At 36.1% G+C, this 18093-nt stretch overlaps 1 protein-coding gene across 4 annotated transcripts in view; it reads right to left on the reverse strand.

Annotated features, from left to right (window-relative positions):
* Window positions 1–642: 642 nt before the first annotated feature.
* The window catches only part of rbm26 (RNA binding motif protein 26), a 157795-nt gene continuing 140344 nt past the window's right edge, over window positions 643–18093 (reverse strand). For 2 of the 4 annotated variants that reach the window (XM_063048504.1, XM_063048503.1), the window contains one exon: window positions 643–2183. In XM_063048504.1, the coding sequence (XP_062904574.1) occupies window positions 2097–2183 (87 nt within the window). In that variant the 3' untranslated portion in view covers window positions 643–2096. The remainder of the gene's footprint in view (window positions 2184–18093) is intronic. The other 2 variants (XM_063048501.1, XM_063048502.1) reach the window with 1 other exon arrangement.

Raw genomic sequence — 18093 nt, forward strand, 5'->3', positions numbered from 1 at the left:
CCGAGATTTAGTCCTGACAAAGGGTCTCGGCCTGAAACGTCGACTGCACCTCTTCCTAGAGATGCTGCCTGGCCTGCTGCGTTCACCAGCAACTTTTATGTGTGTCACACCATCTCAAAGCAGTCTTCGCCCCCCCCCCCATAACACAGTGCCTGGTGTTGAACAACTCTCTCTCTCTTTTCAAAAGTACAGTTCATAGGGGTAATTCAGGACCCCGTCACAGTAACACAGAAGATGAAAGATCAGACAGATTATTGGAATCAAGTGTGGAGGTAATAGAACCATGGATCAAGAGCCAGCATGGTAGAACTGGTAACCTCATAGGAATGGAAATAGAGCTGTTCAATGGTAAAACAAATAGAAACTAAACTCCATTAAGCATAACATCAAAGCTGCAAGTGGTCAAACAAGTCTCGAGCAATTTCCAGAAAAGGGAACTGGACCAGAGGGCAGGATTTGTGACACAAAACATAACACAGCTTCAGCTTTCCCACTTTTTGTAAGAAATAACTGCTCACCCATTATTTGTTGAAAGATAACAATGTGACAATCTAATATCAGAGGCATTTGATTTGGTAATCTCAGCCAAAATTTAATAAGCATCTACCAAATGCATTTGTATTTTCCAATAAATGTTAAAAAAAACTATCCTGTAAATACTTGCCGTATTATTAGACATTATTTTGCTCAACTGTTTTCCTGCTGATGCTGCTAAAACATCTGACTTAACCAATAGCAGTTTATAACAAATATAAAGACAAATAGAACACCAAGTAGTAAATACAATACCTTGTAGTTTCAAAGTAGTTCCACTTGTTTGATCACAACCTATGGAATTTCTGCAAGTTGTGAATGGTCATGCTCAAAAAACAGTTTGACCAGACCAAATAGTACCTTCATCAGTGCAACTTCATTATTTTAGTTTTATTGCGATAGCTTTCAATTTCAAGCCTGCAGTTACTGGGGCTAGCTTTCAAGGTACAAACGCTTTATGTAACTCTTAAGTATCATCCATTGTCTGACTAACAAGACCAACAGCTGAAAAATTCATTAATTTAGCTGCACACATGGTTAATGTGCTTCATGAGGTAGGTTCAATACGAACACTGATAGTGACAACATATGGAGCAGGACATTTGAAGAAGTCAAAGTTTAAACTGCAATTTGAAAACATAACATACGGCACAGTATGCATTAGAATCACCCTTTTATCTCTTTCCTGTAAAGGAAACAAAAAAAATTAGAAGGGCATTGAAAATGAAGAATTGGTTAAAGCTCTTTTGTGAAATTTTTGGTGGGTGTTTGGAATGGTCTTCATTTTTTTGTTTTCCATGTAACCAATTCTCTTTTATATTACATTGTTTCTTTTTCACTTTTTTTAATATATATATTAGACCATTCCATTGCTTTATTTTTTTTTAAACACTTCAAAAGTCAAAAGACTTTTGACCAATTTGTTGTACAATGAATGTTTAAAATCAACCAAGTAAAATACATACACAAATCCAACAGAAAAATAAACCAAGGCTAATACATAGTAAAGCCTAAAGCAAACTATGCAAAATAAAAGGTATTCATAACTTTTAACAAACAAGAGCACTTTTCAGTACTTGCCAAGTTCTTTGCTTTATCACAAAGCTCAGAATGTCTCAGTTTTTCAAAACATCCATAGAGATTCAATATCAACCTCTCATTCCATAACAACATGGAACCATTTATAATAGTTACATTGAAATGGTCTTTGTTTGATCAGATCATATGACCAAATCAGTAAATTACATGTAAATTCTTGGTATCTCTATCAGGTTGAAGTTCAACGAACATTTTGCATACCAAGTTTCACAAAATGATTTTTTTTTTTAAAAAATGAATTACATACATGCCTCCTGTTGCAACTAAAGCTGCAATTTCATTTCAATCTTTCCATATAGGTACAGTAGCAACTCAATGCAGGGTCTAACCCTCTATACCAAACAGTGCTTCTGGACTAATACAGGTAATTCACTACAATCTTTAGTACATTAGTTTTTAGAAAAAACAAATCACATTATGATTTAGAATGTAGACAGACAGCTTTCTGTAAGTAAACGCTCTGATCATCTTCTCCAAGAACGCGATTCATTATCATCATCTTCATCATCATCATCTTGAAGCAATGAATCAATCAGAGAGTCTTCCTGAAACTAAGAAAATTCTTTTATTAAAATAAAGCTCACTTGTGAATGCAGAGCTCAAGTAAAACCACATTAAATGAGATATCTGATGTAATTAATACCAATAATGCTGTGAGCTGTTCACTGCATACTAATCTGGAAGGTGATAGAATAGTCTGGATTTACAGAAGGTCTACTGCTGCAACAGCACTTGAAGTGTGACTCTATTCAGAACAATCAGTTCACTTGATTAGCATCTTAAACATCAAATAACTACTGAAATACTATGGCTGAAACTTAATTAGACTTGTACAAAAGAACACCACTACTCATGACTTCCACTCGTGAATGAGACAATAGGGAGATTGAAAACTCCACCCCTTCCAAGTTCTTCATGCAGTATTCTTTGTTGACATACAAAGTAATCTCTTTTTGTTTCTGGGGTCAAAGTCATAACATTTTGAAAGAACATTCTTAGGGTGCTCTCACAATGGCTGCAGCAGTTCAAGACAGTCAACTCCACCTTATGATGATTGATAGTGATAAGCAATAATATTCCACTTATCACTTACTGAACAGATAATGAGAAAATATTAACAGCAAGGCTGCGATCTTTCAGTCACACATCAAATATCAAGTTCAAGTTTCATTGTCATTCAACCATACACATGTATATAGCTAAATGAAATAGCATTCCTGGGTCAAGGTGCAGAACACAGTGCCATGTATGCTGTGTATGTGCTAATCATACACAGCACACAGAGTAACGATAGCACATACAGTCACAAAGATAATATCAGCACAAGTCCCTGAGTGGCGTGGCCAAAAGACTGATGGTGCATGGGATTAAATATCTGGTATTTAACTTCAGAAACGTGTTTATTTAAAACAAGTATATTAACTGAACATGCAAACTATACCCACGTTTGGTCAATTGTCTTTTTTGTTTTCAGAAGTATTTGTGGTTTACATTTCAAAATGTAGATTAGCTCTTTAATACCAGACATGCATTTAACTGCATTTGAAATAAACTGACGCAACATGTACTGCAAATCAAAGATTATTGTTAAATAATTCATTATCTAGTGCAACAGGACTACAGTTCTCAAAAGGTTATGCCAACTTAATTTAAAAGGAATGCCAAATACTGAACATTTTGACAAATATCTGACATTTAAATTAGATCATCTAAAAACAAGTGGCCTTATATTGCACTAAGTGTTGCAGCATGAACTCTGCATGGCTCCATATAGATCATTTCTACCAAAAAACATAATGCAACAGACTTATGAATTAGAATAGGTATTTGTAAATCAACATCAGTAAAAAAAAATCTTAAACTGAGGATTTAAAACAAAATTTTATTTAGATTTAGGTTGTTAAATTAATTGAATATTAGTAAATGAAATCACTAGGAACCCAGGAGCTGTCTTAATGTCTATTTGCGAATTATAACACAAAAAGGGCTAAGTTGAGGGAAGAAAAATGCCTGCTGGAATTTACAACAGTTTGCAACATCAAAGCAACAGTCAATTAAATACAAGATCAAAATACAGGTTTCCCCCTCCATCGGAAGGTACAGCGTTCCTAAGAAACGGTTCGTAGCCGGAATGTTGTAATGCGAAGAAGCAATTACCATTTATTTATATGGGAAAATTTTGTGAGCATTCGCAGACCCAAAAATAACCTACCAAATCATGCCAAATAACACACAAAACCTAAAATAACAGTAACATATAGTAAAAGCAGGAATGATATGATAAATACACAGCCTATATAAAGTAGAAATACTTTTCCACAATCATTGCCTGAATTGTTCTCCATAGCGAAAATCTCACGCAAACGCTCTCAGCAGAAACACGGCGCAAGCGCTTTCAGCAGAAAATCTCACGCAAGCGCTCTCAACAGAAAATCTCACGCAAGTGCTGTTGGCAAAAACACTCTCTCCGGTAACCTTTAAGCTATGAAGCTGCCAAATCATACCAAATAATGCATAAAAATACACAGCCGATATAAAGTAGACATAATGTATGTACAGTGTAGTATCACTTACGGAAATTGGGAAGACACCGAGCACACCGATGGTGTGTTAGACTGAGTCATCGCAGGTCGGGGTGGCGCAGTGGCCCCCACCCTCCAGGCAGCGACCCGATCGGCGAAGCATGCAGCGGTCCAGCGGTAGCCAGGAGGCACACAGCACATTATAAGAAAAAAGCCGAAATAAACATGCTAATTAATTAGGTGCCGCTCGGCACGTAATTGTCGGCCCAGATCAGAGGCAATTGCCGAATGCGTCGCCTCTGATCTGGGCCAACAGTTGTGTGCCGGGCGGCATCTAATTAATTAACGTGAATTTCGGCATTTTTCTTAAAGATGTGCTGTGTGCTTCCCGGCTACCGCTGCATTCTCCGCGAATCGGTATCTGTCCGCGGCCTGAGGGTTGGGGTGGTGGGACACAGGGGTGTCGTCTGCTTCCATTAGGGCAGGAAGGTCATCTTCTTCTATCTCTACCTGCCTCAATGTCGAAGGTCGAGGTTTGTCATCTGCTGTGGCTGATGTGGAAGGCTTGCTTGACTGCTGAGCCTCACACAGTTTTAGATCATACAGTTCTTTGTAAGGACTCAAACCATCTTGCAAATATGCCCTAAACCGACGTACCCTTTCAAAATTAAAGTCGTACTTCATCATTACTCATTCGATTTCGATTGTTATCCTTTCCTCTTCCAATTGCATCAGCTCTTCATCTATCAGTTCTTGGTCATGGGATGCCAAAATCTCTTCAACATCATCTTCGTTAACTTCCACAAGCCAAACTCACGTTGTCCTTACTTCGTTCACCATGATCGAAACGCTTAATTATGTCTAGTTTTACGCTGTGTAACACCCTTACGAGCTCTTTTAGGCTTTTCCGACACCTTAGAACTCATCTTGCAAATGGCTGTTCACAGGCATGTGTTTAAGCAATGCCAGTTGGAATGCAGCTCGAATCCGGGGGACAGCGGCTGCTCGCGGCACGCTGCTTTTTCCGCGCACTGCCTTTTTCGTAACAGTGAAAACACCTTCTGTTAGTGAAAACAGCTAACTAATGTAGGTCTTTCGTAATAGTGAGGTTTCGTAAAGCGAACGTTCAAAAAGTGGGAGACACCTGTATCCTAGAAAGACTGATGCAATTGGAAATTCAAAGAAATCTTCCAGTGATGAGATGTCATTCCTGACAAGACATACAATGGTGAACAAAACTTCAACAATGGAAAGCAGCAAATCATTTAAAAATAACTAGAATAACTCGAAGAATTAGTAGAAATTAAGCCATTGTCTACAAAAAAACCAAGAAACTGTATATCAAAGGTGAATAATGTGAGGAATAAATAATGCTATTAAATTTAACTCCTGGTCCATAATTCAAAATAGATGATGCATTTTCCACTTTACTTTCAAACTTCTAATCCATCAACCTTACACAAGTTAAACTTCTTTCTTTTTCAATCTTTTTATTAGTTTCATAAAATATAAACATAACATAGCAATAATACAAATAGTAGGGGAAACATTGTTGTACTTAAAATGAGTAATTGTAAGACCAAATAGTATAAATTGACAAAACTCCCAATCATGTAGGATAACAATGAATAATACAGGGCAAAAAAAAACTGGAAAAAAATCATGAAAAAGAAAAAAAAAATAGAAAAACAAACAAACCCCACCCCCAAAAAAAACTAAACGAAACAGAATTAGTCAACTAAACTAAAAGACTTGGGCAATTCTAACAACTTAAAAATGGAAAAGAAGAAAACCTTAGTGTCAACGACTCCATTCCTCTCAACCAACAGTACAGAGAAATAAAATAAGTTTGGAAATGGTCAAATTACATCATATGAAAATGCTGAATGAATGGCCTCCAAGTTTTTTCAAATTTAATGGAAGGGTCATAAACCACACTTCTAATTTTTTCCAAATTCAAACACAACATAGTTTGTGAAAACCAATGAAATATAGTAGGAGGGTTAATCTCTTTCCAATTCAGCAAAATGGATCTTCTAGCCATTAATGTAAGAAATGCAATCATCCGGCATGCTGAAGAGGTTAAATAATTTGAGTCTATCATTGGTAATCCAAAGATAGCAGTAACTGGATGAGGTTGTAAGTCTATATTCAAAACCGTTGAAATAATATCAAAAATATCTTTCCAATATTTTTCCAACAAAGGACATGACCAAAACATGTGAGTTAAAGAAGCTATCTCGAAATGACATCTATCACATATAGGATTAATATAAGAATAATAATGAGATAGTTTATCTTTGGACATATGAGTCCTGTGCACTACTTTAAACTGTATCAACACATGTTTAAGCACATATAGAGGATGAATTAACCAATTGAAGAATTTTTTCCCATTTTTCAATCGGTATAATAATCTTAAATTCTCTTTCCCAATCAGCTTTAATTTTATTGGAAACATCAGGACATAAATTCATAATTATATTATATATAATTGCTACAACACTTTTCTGAGAGAGATTTAGATCTAAAATTTTTTCCAAAGTGCCCATTGGATATGAGTGTGGAAAATTAGGAGGAACAGTAATTAAAAAGTTTCTAATCTGTAGATATCTAAAAAAGTGAGATCTGGGTAAGTTATATTTATTAGAAAGTTGATCAAAAGACATGAAACAATTATCCAAAAATAAATCACGAAAACGTACTATACCTTTGGTTTTCCAATCAAAGTAAGCTTGATCCATAGTGGAAGGTTGAAAAAGGAAATTAGATATAATAGGACTTGCTAAAATAAATTGATTAAACCCAAAAAATCTTCAAAATTGAAACCATATACCTAAAGTATGCTTAACTATTGGATTATTCATTTGTTTATACAATTTAGAAGTAGTAAAAGGACGCAAAGTTCCTAAAACCAAACCCAAAGAAAACCCTTGTAATGAATTACATTCAAGATTTACCCAATGTGGATTTAAAGATACATCCAAATCTCGTAACCAAAATTTTAAATATTGAATATTAATTGCCCAATAATAGAATCTAAAATTCGGGAGGGTGAGCCCCCCCCCCTTTTTAGATTTCTGTAAATACCTTTTACCTAACCTAGGATTTTTGTTCTGCCATGTATATGAGGAAATTTTTGAATCAACATTATTGAAAAAAGATTTTGGGATAAAAATTGGAACCGATTGAAATACATATAGAAATTTGGGCAAAATAATCATCTTAATAGCATTAATTCGACCAATCAAAGACAAAAAAATTGGTGACCATTTAGTAAACAGAAGTTTAATCTGATCAATTAAAGGTAAAAAATTAGCTTTAAATAAGTCTTTATACTTTTTCATAATTGTTATCCCTAAATATATAAATGAGTCAGTAACCAATTTAAATGGTAAATGTCCATAAATAGGTACCTGCTTATTTAGGGGAAATAATTCACTCTTATTAAGATTCAATTTGTAACCAGAAAAATTACTAAATTGAGCCAACAAAGCTAGAGTAGCAGGAATTGACTTCTCCGGATTAGAGATGTATAACAACAAATCATCTGCATATAGTAATAATTTATGTATTTCGTTTCCGCAGATAATACCAAAAATATTGGGCAAGTCACGGATAACAATTGCTAAAGGTTCAAGGGCAATATTAAATAGTAAAGGACTAAGAGGGCATCCTTGCCTAGTACCACGAAAAAGATGAAAAAAGGGAGATGTTTGATTATTAGTACAAACCGAGGCTACCGGGGAGTAATATAACAATTTAATCCAAGATATAAATGTCAAACTAAGATAAAATTTCTCAAGCACACTGAATAAATAAGGCCATCCGACTCTGTCAAAGGCTTTCTCAGCATCTAATGAGATAATGCATTCCAGGGTAGTAAGTGAGGGGGTATAAGCAATATTCATTAACCTCCTAATATTAAAGTATGAATAACGATTTTTAATAAATCCGGTTTGATCCATAGATATAATTTGAGGTAATACCTTCTTGAACCTAGTTGCTAAAATTTTTGAAAAAATTTTTGAATCTACATTCAAAAGAGGTATCGGTCTGGATGATGCACAATCAGTAGGATCTTTATTCTTTTTAAGAATTAAGGAGATAGAGGCTTCATAGAACGATTGTGATAATTTACCTAAACTGATTGCTTCTTTGAATATTCTAGACAACCTCGGAGAGCGAATAGAGGAAAAGAATTTTTTAAATTCCACTGTAAACCCATCCGGACCAGGTGCTTTACCAGAATTCAATGATGAGATTGCAGTTATTATTTCTTCCTCTGTAATAAGAGTTTCTAATGATAAGCAATCTTCCGGTGATAATTTCAGAAAATTCAGTTTACTTAAAAAATCATGAGGAAAATCAGAGTGATATAAAGAGGCATAAAATTCTTGGAAGGTTTTGTTTATCCCATCATAATCAACTGTCAAAGTATTATTGTGTTTGCGAATCTTAGTAATTTGATGTTTAACCGAAGCAAATTTCAATTGATTAGCCAATAATTTACCCGATTTATCACTATGAATATAAAAATCACTTCTAGTTCTCATTAATTGATTTTCAATCGAGGATGTTAATAATAAGCCATATTCCAATTGAAGTTCAACTCTGTGTTTGTACAGCTCCTTACTGGGAGAAACAGCATATTTTTTTTTAATCGATTTCTTTAATTTTATCAACCAACAAAAGTATTTCATTCTTAGCACATTTTTTCAAACCAGCCGAATAGGAAATAATCTGACCACGGATATAAGCTTTAAAAGCGTCCCAAACTGTTCCAATGGAAACTTCTTCCGTAGTATTAGTTGAAAAGAAGAAATCAATCTGTTCCTTTATAAACTTGACAAAGTCCGAGTCTTGAAGCAAAATAGCGTTAAATCCCCATTGTCTATTAGTACAAGTAGTATCCATTAACTTGATAGAAAGTTTCATTGGAGCATTATCTGAAGTTAAACTATTCCGACTAGAATGAGCTACCCTACTATCTAGAACGTCTGGTGCTTCTAACTAGGGGTGATATTCACTTAAGAGCATTCAGTAACAATGTATAGTGGAAAAAGAATTATTAAACCAGGTGTTCAGTCTATAACCGATAGGTAACAATGTTAGCAAGTCTGGGCAGTCCTGCTAACTTGGACAATGGAGATACACCAGAGCAGTTGGTATATGCTTAATTGAGCAAAGGGTTGCACAGAAGCTGAAGAGCAATAGGAAGATGTGGCCCCTTACTTCGGCAGATGGTATTCAATGCTGTGGGGGGGAAAAGACAGACAAAACAGAGAAAAAAAAACACTGGAAGGTATGAGATATTTGGTTCAGCTATGATGAGTTCCTATCCCCCCACCCCTTGAGTAACACAACAGTAATTTGAAAAGATCACAATTGGAGATAAATTAACATAACGACTGGAAAAATAAATGAATTACTGAAATATTCTAGCAGAGATCATTCATGCTCCACCATTCGATCATGGTTGATTTATTATTCCTTCTCAACACCATTCTCCTGCCTTCTCCTAACAATTGACACCTCTAATGATCAAGAACCTATGAACTTCCATTTTAAATATATCAAACGGCTTCGCCTCCACAGCCACCTGTGCCAATTAACTGCACAGATTCACCACCCTCTGGCTAAAGAAATTCCCCCTCATCTCTATTCTAAAGGTACGCTCCTATTCTGGTGTTAGACTCTCCCACTAATAGAAATATCCTCCTCGTGACCAATCTTTCCAGTATTTCAATGTTCTGTAAATTTCAATGAGATTCCCTCCCACATCTTTCTAAGCTCCAGTGAGTACAAACCCAGAGCCATCAAGCGCTCCTCACCTGATAACACTTTTATCCCTGGGATTACTCTCATAAATCTTCTCTAAACCCTCCCTAGTGCCAGTACATCTTTCCTTAGATATGGGCCCAACATTGTTCATAACAATCTGAATGAGGTCCGATCAACATCTTATAAAGCCATAGTATTGCATCCTTGTATTTATACTTTAGTCTTCTCAAAATTAATAGTAATGTAAGAGTTTCTCTTTTATGTTAACTGCTAAGGCTAATAAAATAGCTTCTCTGTAATGTTACCTGCTGAGGTAATGGGTTCTCTGTAGCAGCATGTTTGGGTTATAGGAAGAGATAATGGGACTTTGGAATTCAGTTGCTAACCAATGGATGAAATGTTATTCTTTCTTGTTTGTGTGAAAGCTGTTGGGTTTTGCGGGCTCTGGGCAGAAGGCGCGAGGGAAATGAAGAGAGGAGATGCAACGTGAGGAGTCGGTGGGCTGCCCGAACCTCCGGGCTCCAGCGGGAGCCAGGGTCGACGACGATCGGAGGAGGAATCAGTGAAGAAAAACTGTGAGCTCCAACGAATTGTGCACAAACTGATTAAATAAATTCTTGGTGCCTTTTATTTTATATTTTGTTCTCTACTAGTCTCATAGTCCAAAAGTTATAAAACCTTACTTGTTTAACGCATATTGTATACTGTTTGTTATTTCGAGGTACTGATCTGACACAGGAAACACTTCACGTAGCATCCACCCAAACGGGAGTTCTAAAGTTCGGCTGGGCGGGGGGGGGGGGGTTACCTCCCCCGAGATCATGGCACTAGGCAAAGCGAGTGTTACACTAATATTGTATTTGCCTCCATTACTACTGACCCAACCTGCAAGTTAACCTTTAGGGAACCCTGAATTAGGAATCCCTTTGCAGCTTGATTTCTGAATTGTCTCCCCACTTAAAAAATAGTCTGCCTTTATTCCTTCAACCGAAGTACATGACCACATATTACACTATGCTGTATGCCATCTTCTGCTAGCCGTTCTCCCAACCTATTCCAAGTCCTTCTACAGACCCCCTGCTTCTTCAACACTGTGTGCCACTCTGCCCATCTTTGTATCATGGCCACAAAGTCATCAATTCCATCTCCAGATCATTAACATATAATGCAACAAGTAGCAGACTCTACACCAACCACAGCAGAACATCCCTATTCACTGGCAGCCAACCAGAAAAGGCCCCCTTTATTCCCATACCTTGCCTCCTGCTACAGGTGTCCCCCACTTTATGAAAGTTCGCTTCACACCACTTTGCTTTTACGAAAGACCTACATTGGTACCTGTTTTCGTTAACTGAAAGAAATACGGAGGATTTTTGCTTTTACGGAAAAAGGCAAAAAGCAAAAATAGCGTTCAGCATTTGTTTTGCAGTGAGCCGTTATAGAGGCGGTGCGCACCCCAAGCAGCAAGAATGGCGCCGTGAAGCTCCTTCCCCGGGAACTACACTCAGCATCAACCTGCCACAGCTTTGAACCATGTGAGATTTTCACTACCATTGGCAGTGCTGCAATGATTGCAGAAAAGTATGACTTTAACTTTGAAAAGGCACGTAGGTTTAGGGCAGGTTTGCAGGATGTTTTGAGTGCTTACAAAGAACTGTACGATAGAAAAATGCGTCAACCTTCCAGTGTGCTCGCTGTCTTCCCGATTCCGGTAAGTGAAACTACATCGTACATACATTATTTCTACTTTATATAGGTTGTGTATTTACCATATAATTCCTGCTTTTACTATATGCTAGTGTTATTTGATGTTTTATGTGTTATTTGGTATGATTTGGTAGGTTATTTTTTGGGTCCAGGAATGCTCAAAAAATTTTCTCATATAAATTAATGGTAATTGCTTCTTTGCTTTCCGCCATCTCAGCTTACGAAAGGTTTCAAAGGAACATTCTACTTTCGGATAGTGGGGTAAACCTGTACTCAGTCAATCTTTTATCCATGTTCCTCCCATTCCTGTAATACCATGGGCTCTTATTTTGTTCAGCAGCCTCATGTGGCACCTTGCCAAAAACCTCCTTTGTCGATCCTGCTTGTTACTTCCTTAAAGAATTCCAACAGATTTGTCAGACAAGATCATTACTTAAGAAAACCATGCTGACTTCAGCCTACTTTATCATATGCTTCCAAGTACCCTGAAACTTCTTCCTTAATAATGAACTATAAAATCTTACCAACCACTGAAGTCAGGCTCATAATCTATAATTTCCTCTATTTTGCATCTCTCCTTCCATAAGGAGCTCGGTAGCATGTGATTTTCAAGTCCTCTGGAACCATTCCCAACCATAGTAATTCTTGAAAGTCACTACCAATGCCTCTACATTTCTTCAGCTACCTCTTTCAGACTTCTAGCAAGTAGTCCAAGAAGACCAGGTGACCCATCTACCTTCAGACCTTTCAGCTTTCCAAGCACCTTCTTCTTAGTAATTGTGTGTTCGGTCACTTCTGCTTCAACTTTCTGAAATTTTTGGCACATTGCTGGTGTCTTCCACATTGAAGACTGACAAAAGATACTTATTCAGTTTGTCAGAAAATTAAAATGTAAAAATATAAAAATTAAGAGAAAATGCTGGAGGAACTCAGCAGGCCAGGCAGCATCTGTGGAGGGAGATAAACAGTCAATATTTTGAGCCAAGATCATTCATCAGGCATTCTGTGCGTGTTACTCAAAATTCCCTGTATCTGCAGAATCCCGTGTCTATTATAAAACCTAATTGGCGAAAGGCAAATATACAAGGTCCTCATTTGATTTTTACATTTAATTCAGATCAAAAATATTAACAGTTATCTATTAAGTCTGAAAGCAACAGAGACCCCAATATACAGAATAAGCAGCATACAACTAAAATAGGATATAATTGCAGATGCATATCTCAAAAGTAAAGTCAGATGTTGTGCTAACTTCAGCAAAACAAGTACACCTGCAATTCCACAGATCTACTCGAAGTTATATAACTATTTTAGAGTTTTGATCAAATTGACCAACTGGATACATTAGCAAACTCTGATAGAGGAAATGCTCATCTGATTTATTTTTTAGAGTATGAAATATTTAAAGTACTTCAATAAACTATAGACAAGTTTTAATTTTGTGTGAATTAATAACCCTAATTCGCAAAGTGTGATATACTGGTAACATTGTTTTCTTTATTGTGCCCCTCAAATGCAGTAGGCTCAGGCAATATGCAAGTATCCAGAACCAATTAAGCATAGAAGCATCTGGGCTAAATGCTGGAAGATAGCATTAATACAAATGGGTGCCCACCAAGTAGCATGGATGTGGTGGGCTGAATGACTGCAAGACTGACAATTTACAATCTTCTCTGTGTCAAACATTTAAGATGTATGAAAAGAACCTGACCTTTGAAAGTTACACTTATGAGAGAATTTAGTACATCAGGTCAAGCCAAAATTGTCTGATGCAATATAAATGGTCTTGGAAATCAAATTGAACTCGTGGAAAGAAGGTGAGTGATCAAACAGCCAATTGTTGAGAAGAACGTGGCCAACATTAGCTGAAGGAAAGACGAAAACCATAAAATATAGGCTGATTAGCTGTAAGTAACCATGCAAGAACACGTTCAAAAGTTTTCAAAAAAAAGGGGGGGGTTGAAATTGAGGCTACGCTAAGCAAAACAGAACAAAAATAAACAGAAAATGCAAGAGAATTGTATAAAGGAAGCACTAAACTTGAGCAGAATTAATTGGACAGGTAAGATAGGACAAAGTTAGTGAGAGACTAGACGCGAATACCAAGTTGAAATCGAGTGCCAGACTACTATGTCAGTGAGAGTGGAGGAAAGAACGGGAGTGAAGAACATGGACTTTTTTTTTTTATCTACAGCTGAAATAAAAGGAGAAAATCCTGATAATACTAGATCAGGTAGCATCTCTAGAAAGAAAGAGTTAATATTTCAGATGTTTTTTATTTCTGATTTTCAGCACGTGCAGCTTTTTGACCAGCTTATCTGTGTCTGCTTATTGCAAGATTGCTTATTGTAATCATACAGTAAGAATTTGATCTCTCACCTCACACCAACCCATTGTTTATCTCTATAGTGGAATTAAGATAGATAGATAACATGGAATAGGTTGGAGAGATGCTGTTTAGTGGCAACAATAACAAATACAGTAATAAGTGTGCAGCTTAAGGAGCCATGGCATGACATCAACATTAGAATCCCAAGAAATTCCACAAGGGAGGGAAAAGTTGAGCATTGAAGAAATGGTTTACAAGATATATTATCAGCAGTCTTTTCGAATCAGGCTGATATAAAAATTCTATAAATAGCCAGTAAGCAGACTAATCAGAGAAAAGACAAAGTGGATGGACAGCTGAGGAGCAGGAAGACAAGGGACAAGCAAAAGGAGTGACACCAACCCTAGAATTGTAGAACAAAGTGTAAATTGAGAATATCTATGAACCACCATCATGACAGTTTGACTAGTTTAAATTGTTAAAATACTTAAAACTGACCATTTTAAGGTATATTAATGTAAACTATTGTTTGAAAATTCTCTTATCCTCTACACTATTACACACATTAATAGAAGTATTTCAGAGGCAATAATAATGACCAACATAGTATTATTGGTACAATAAGTGTAATCCACACAAATCATTGTCTGTTGAAAGAACTGACAAAGAATAATGTAATGTCCTTTACTGAAACACTATTTAGTCTTGCTCAAGAATTAAGCCTTGCCTGGGCTGTTTAGCATACAAGGTGATGTTAACTTTTTTTAACAACGTACAGTGATTATTAATATGGCAAAAATATTATTAATAGGCATGCTTGTTCTCGCAGAAACATGTCTGCAAGATAACATTCCATGCACCATCAATTTTCAGACCACGCAACTCAGGGACTTCGGCTAATATTATTTTTGTAACTGTATGTGGTATCACAACTATGTGCTGTGTGTGACTGTATGTACTGTGTTTTGTCCCCTGGACCTGGAGGAATGGTGCTTCATTTAACAGTGCACTGAATGACTGTATGACTGAATGGCAATTAAACTTCAGCTTGAACTTTAACAAGGATATTTTGCTTCAAAAGAAATAGGTTTTCATATTTAAGTTTAACAGAGCTAAGCCTAGTTCATTCCCTTATTTTGATCATTTTAAATAATTTTATTATATCAAAATTAATAATTGACTGATTAATTAACTATGATCTACAAAGAAAATAATTCACACAACGCAGAATGAAGTTAATAGTAGAGTTAAACACCTTTAGCTAATTGTCCAAGTAAGAACACACAGAATTGAGGCAAAACAGGTGAACCTGCTTCTGCAAAAAAAATCACACAAAAATATCAAGGGGTTCATCATGTTTTTCCAAGTAGATAAATCATGTGCTTTATAAAATAATAAATTTCCTTAGTAAATTTCTGCCCTGACAAAAGATGCTACATTGAAAAGGGCATTATATTTGATGCCTTCAATCAGGCTAGAGAACAAAATGAGGGCTGTGAATGCAACAGGGATTTAGGCTTCCAAAATTATTCAGTTCATATATGCATTCAATGACTTCCTGCTGTAATAGTTATTGCACCAGTCTTGTGTGACAAGACATGATTTCTGGTAATCTCACAACAATGGATTATTTTGTGAAAGTGATCAAAAAATGACAAATTTTACATTGAATTGCAGTTTAAAGCACTTCAGTCTGAAATTGGAATCCAAACCTTAAATGTAGCCACCTACACCAATTAAATAGGTATAATTAGCAGGTTTTTGAAGGACATAATCCTCATAGAAGTTCTTGAAGGACATTATGTATGCATTTTTTTTTAAATGAGGAATCAAAAGTCCGTAAGAAACCAGTGGAGAGCCCTGCTGGCAGCTGATGGGGTAACATCTTTTTGAACTTGATCCTACCTTCCCCATCTTTTTGTTTCCCACCAGTTTTTTGAAAGCTTATTATAAATCTCAATATTGTTCTATTATGTCTTTGAGAAAGACTAAAGGCTCTGCAAAATAAAAAGATGATTCTCCAACCACTTTGGAATCAATTGGAGATTTTCTTAAAAAGCAAAGAACAGAACTTCCTGACGAATTTCAACAGCTTAACGTCAAGTTGGGACATTATTCAACAAACTCTACTCGAACACGATAAGCAAATTAAGGGGAATAAAGAAACTCTCGATACTGGAAGCGGACTTAGAAGACATGAGTAAGCTCTGCAAAAAATTATCATTATCTAATGAAAAATTAACAAAGAATATTGCCAACCTGGAAAGCAGAAGCAGAAGGAACAATCTACGTATACTGGGTCTTGAAGAATCAATTGAAGGTGCCCACCCCACGTAGTTTTTTTGCAAGCTTTCTGAAACAGCTATTCCCTGATTTATTGCCGTCTGTGCCTAAGTTGGACTGCGCCCACCGGTCACCGGCCCCAAAGCCAAAGTCGGGGGAGCGACACAGGTCGGTTATTGTGTGTTTTCATGAATTTCATACTAAGGAGCTTCAATCTGTCATATCTGTGGAGTAGGAATGATCGATTACAATGGGAAAATGATCAGATTTGTGGAAGATTATACACCGGAGGTTATGGCTGAACGCGCCAAATATAAAAAGGTTATGTCGCTGCTTTATAACAAGGGTTTAAGCCCTCCCTTTGCTTCCCTGCACGTCTTAGAATCGTTCAGAAAAATGGTGTGCAGAAATGGCTGGGATCGACTGAAGGCACACAAGTTTTTGAAAGCAGAAGATTAATTGTGTTATATCTCTTACACAAGAGCAATTATCTTTTTAATGTTGGATAGAATAAGGTTTTAATAAACTTACATTTTGACCGTTTATATATCTTGCTTTTTGATATTTTCTTATATTTTTTATTACTTTACTCTTTTTTCTGAGGTTTTTCTACATATATATTTTTTGAAATTGTTAAAATGAATACTCTTATGTTTTGGATTTCTGATCTAAGTTTATTTTGTCTGCTTTCTCTTGGTAGGAACACAATAATTTGAGTTTTGCCAGCAGGATTTCTTTGGAAGGGCTGTCTTTAGGGTTTAGCATGCCGTCTGTTCTGTGGCTGGCTTTTTTTTGGCTTTGGGAGGGGGAGAGGGGTGGGGTTTCTTTTATCTCTGGAAGGTGGGTTGGGCTACTACCCAAATTTTCTGTTTGAGTACCTTATTTTATGCTTCGTTCTCCAGTTCTAATTATTTATGGTCAGATCTTTTAACTCTTCTGTTAATTAGTATTTAAAATGAACTGAAATATTAATTTACTTAGTTTTAATGTGAACGGCTTAAATCATCCTGTGAAACGGAATAAGATTTTTGCTTATATTAAAAAGTTAAGGGCCCCCACTATTTTTCTACAAAAGGTGTAGACAACGCACACCTTATTAAAATTGGTGGAGGGGTTTACAATTTCATTCTTCATTTTTCATTTAGAGCAAAATCTCGAGGGGTCTCGATTTTTATAGAGGATACAATTTCTTTTGTTCAACATAAAGTTGTCTCTGACCCTAGTGGGCGATTTGTCATAGTGTCAGGCAAACTAGATAATAAATTAATTGTATTTGCTAATGTGTACACCCCCAATCTGGATGACCCAGGATTTTTTGAGCGTTTCTTTTCACTACTCCCAGTTTTGAGTCTTTATTCTTTAGTGATGCGAGGAGATTTTAATTGTTGTCTAGACCCAGTATTAAATCGTTCTTCTCCTAAATCAGCCACACCTAATAAAACAGCTTCAATCCTTTCTAATGAAATGTGATATTGTTGATGTCTGGCGTTTTTTTCACCCGGCAGAAATTCATTCTTCTCTCATGTCCATCATTCTTATACCAGGATTGATTATTTTTTTTATTGATAGTCAAATGATTCCATTAGTTCGCTCCATTGAATATGAAGAAGTAGCTGTATCCGACCATTCTCCTGTATTTCTATCTTTAAATCTTCCTGGTTTCACTCATATGAACAGATCCTGGCATTTTAATTTAACTTTGTTATCTAATAAGGACTTACTAAAATTCCTGGAGAATCAAATTACTCTTTTTTTCAAGAAAATACATTGGAAGAGATTTCTAGTCTTATCATTTGGGACGCTTTTAAAGCATATATTAGAGGACAAATTATCTCC

The sequence above is a fragment of the Mobula hypostoma genome, chromosome 5 (genome assembly GCF_963921235.1).
Source record: "Mobula hypostoma chromosome 5, sMobHyp1.1, whole genome shotgun sequence".
Taxonomy (NCBI): domain Eukaryota; kingdom Metazoa; phylum Chordata; class Chondrichthyes; order Myliobatiformes; family Myliobatidae; genus Mobula; species Mobula hypostoma.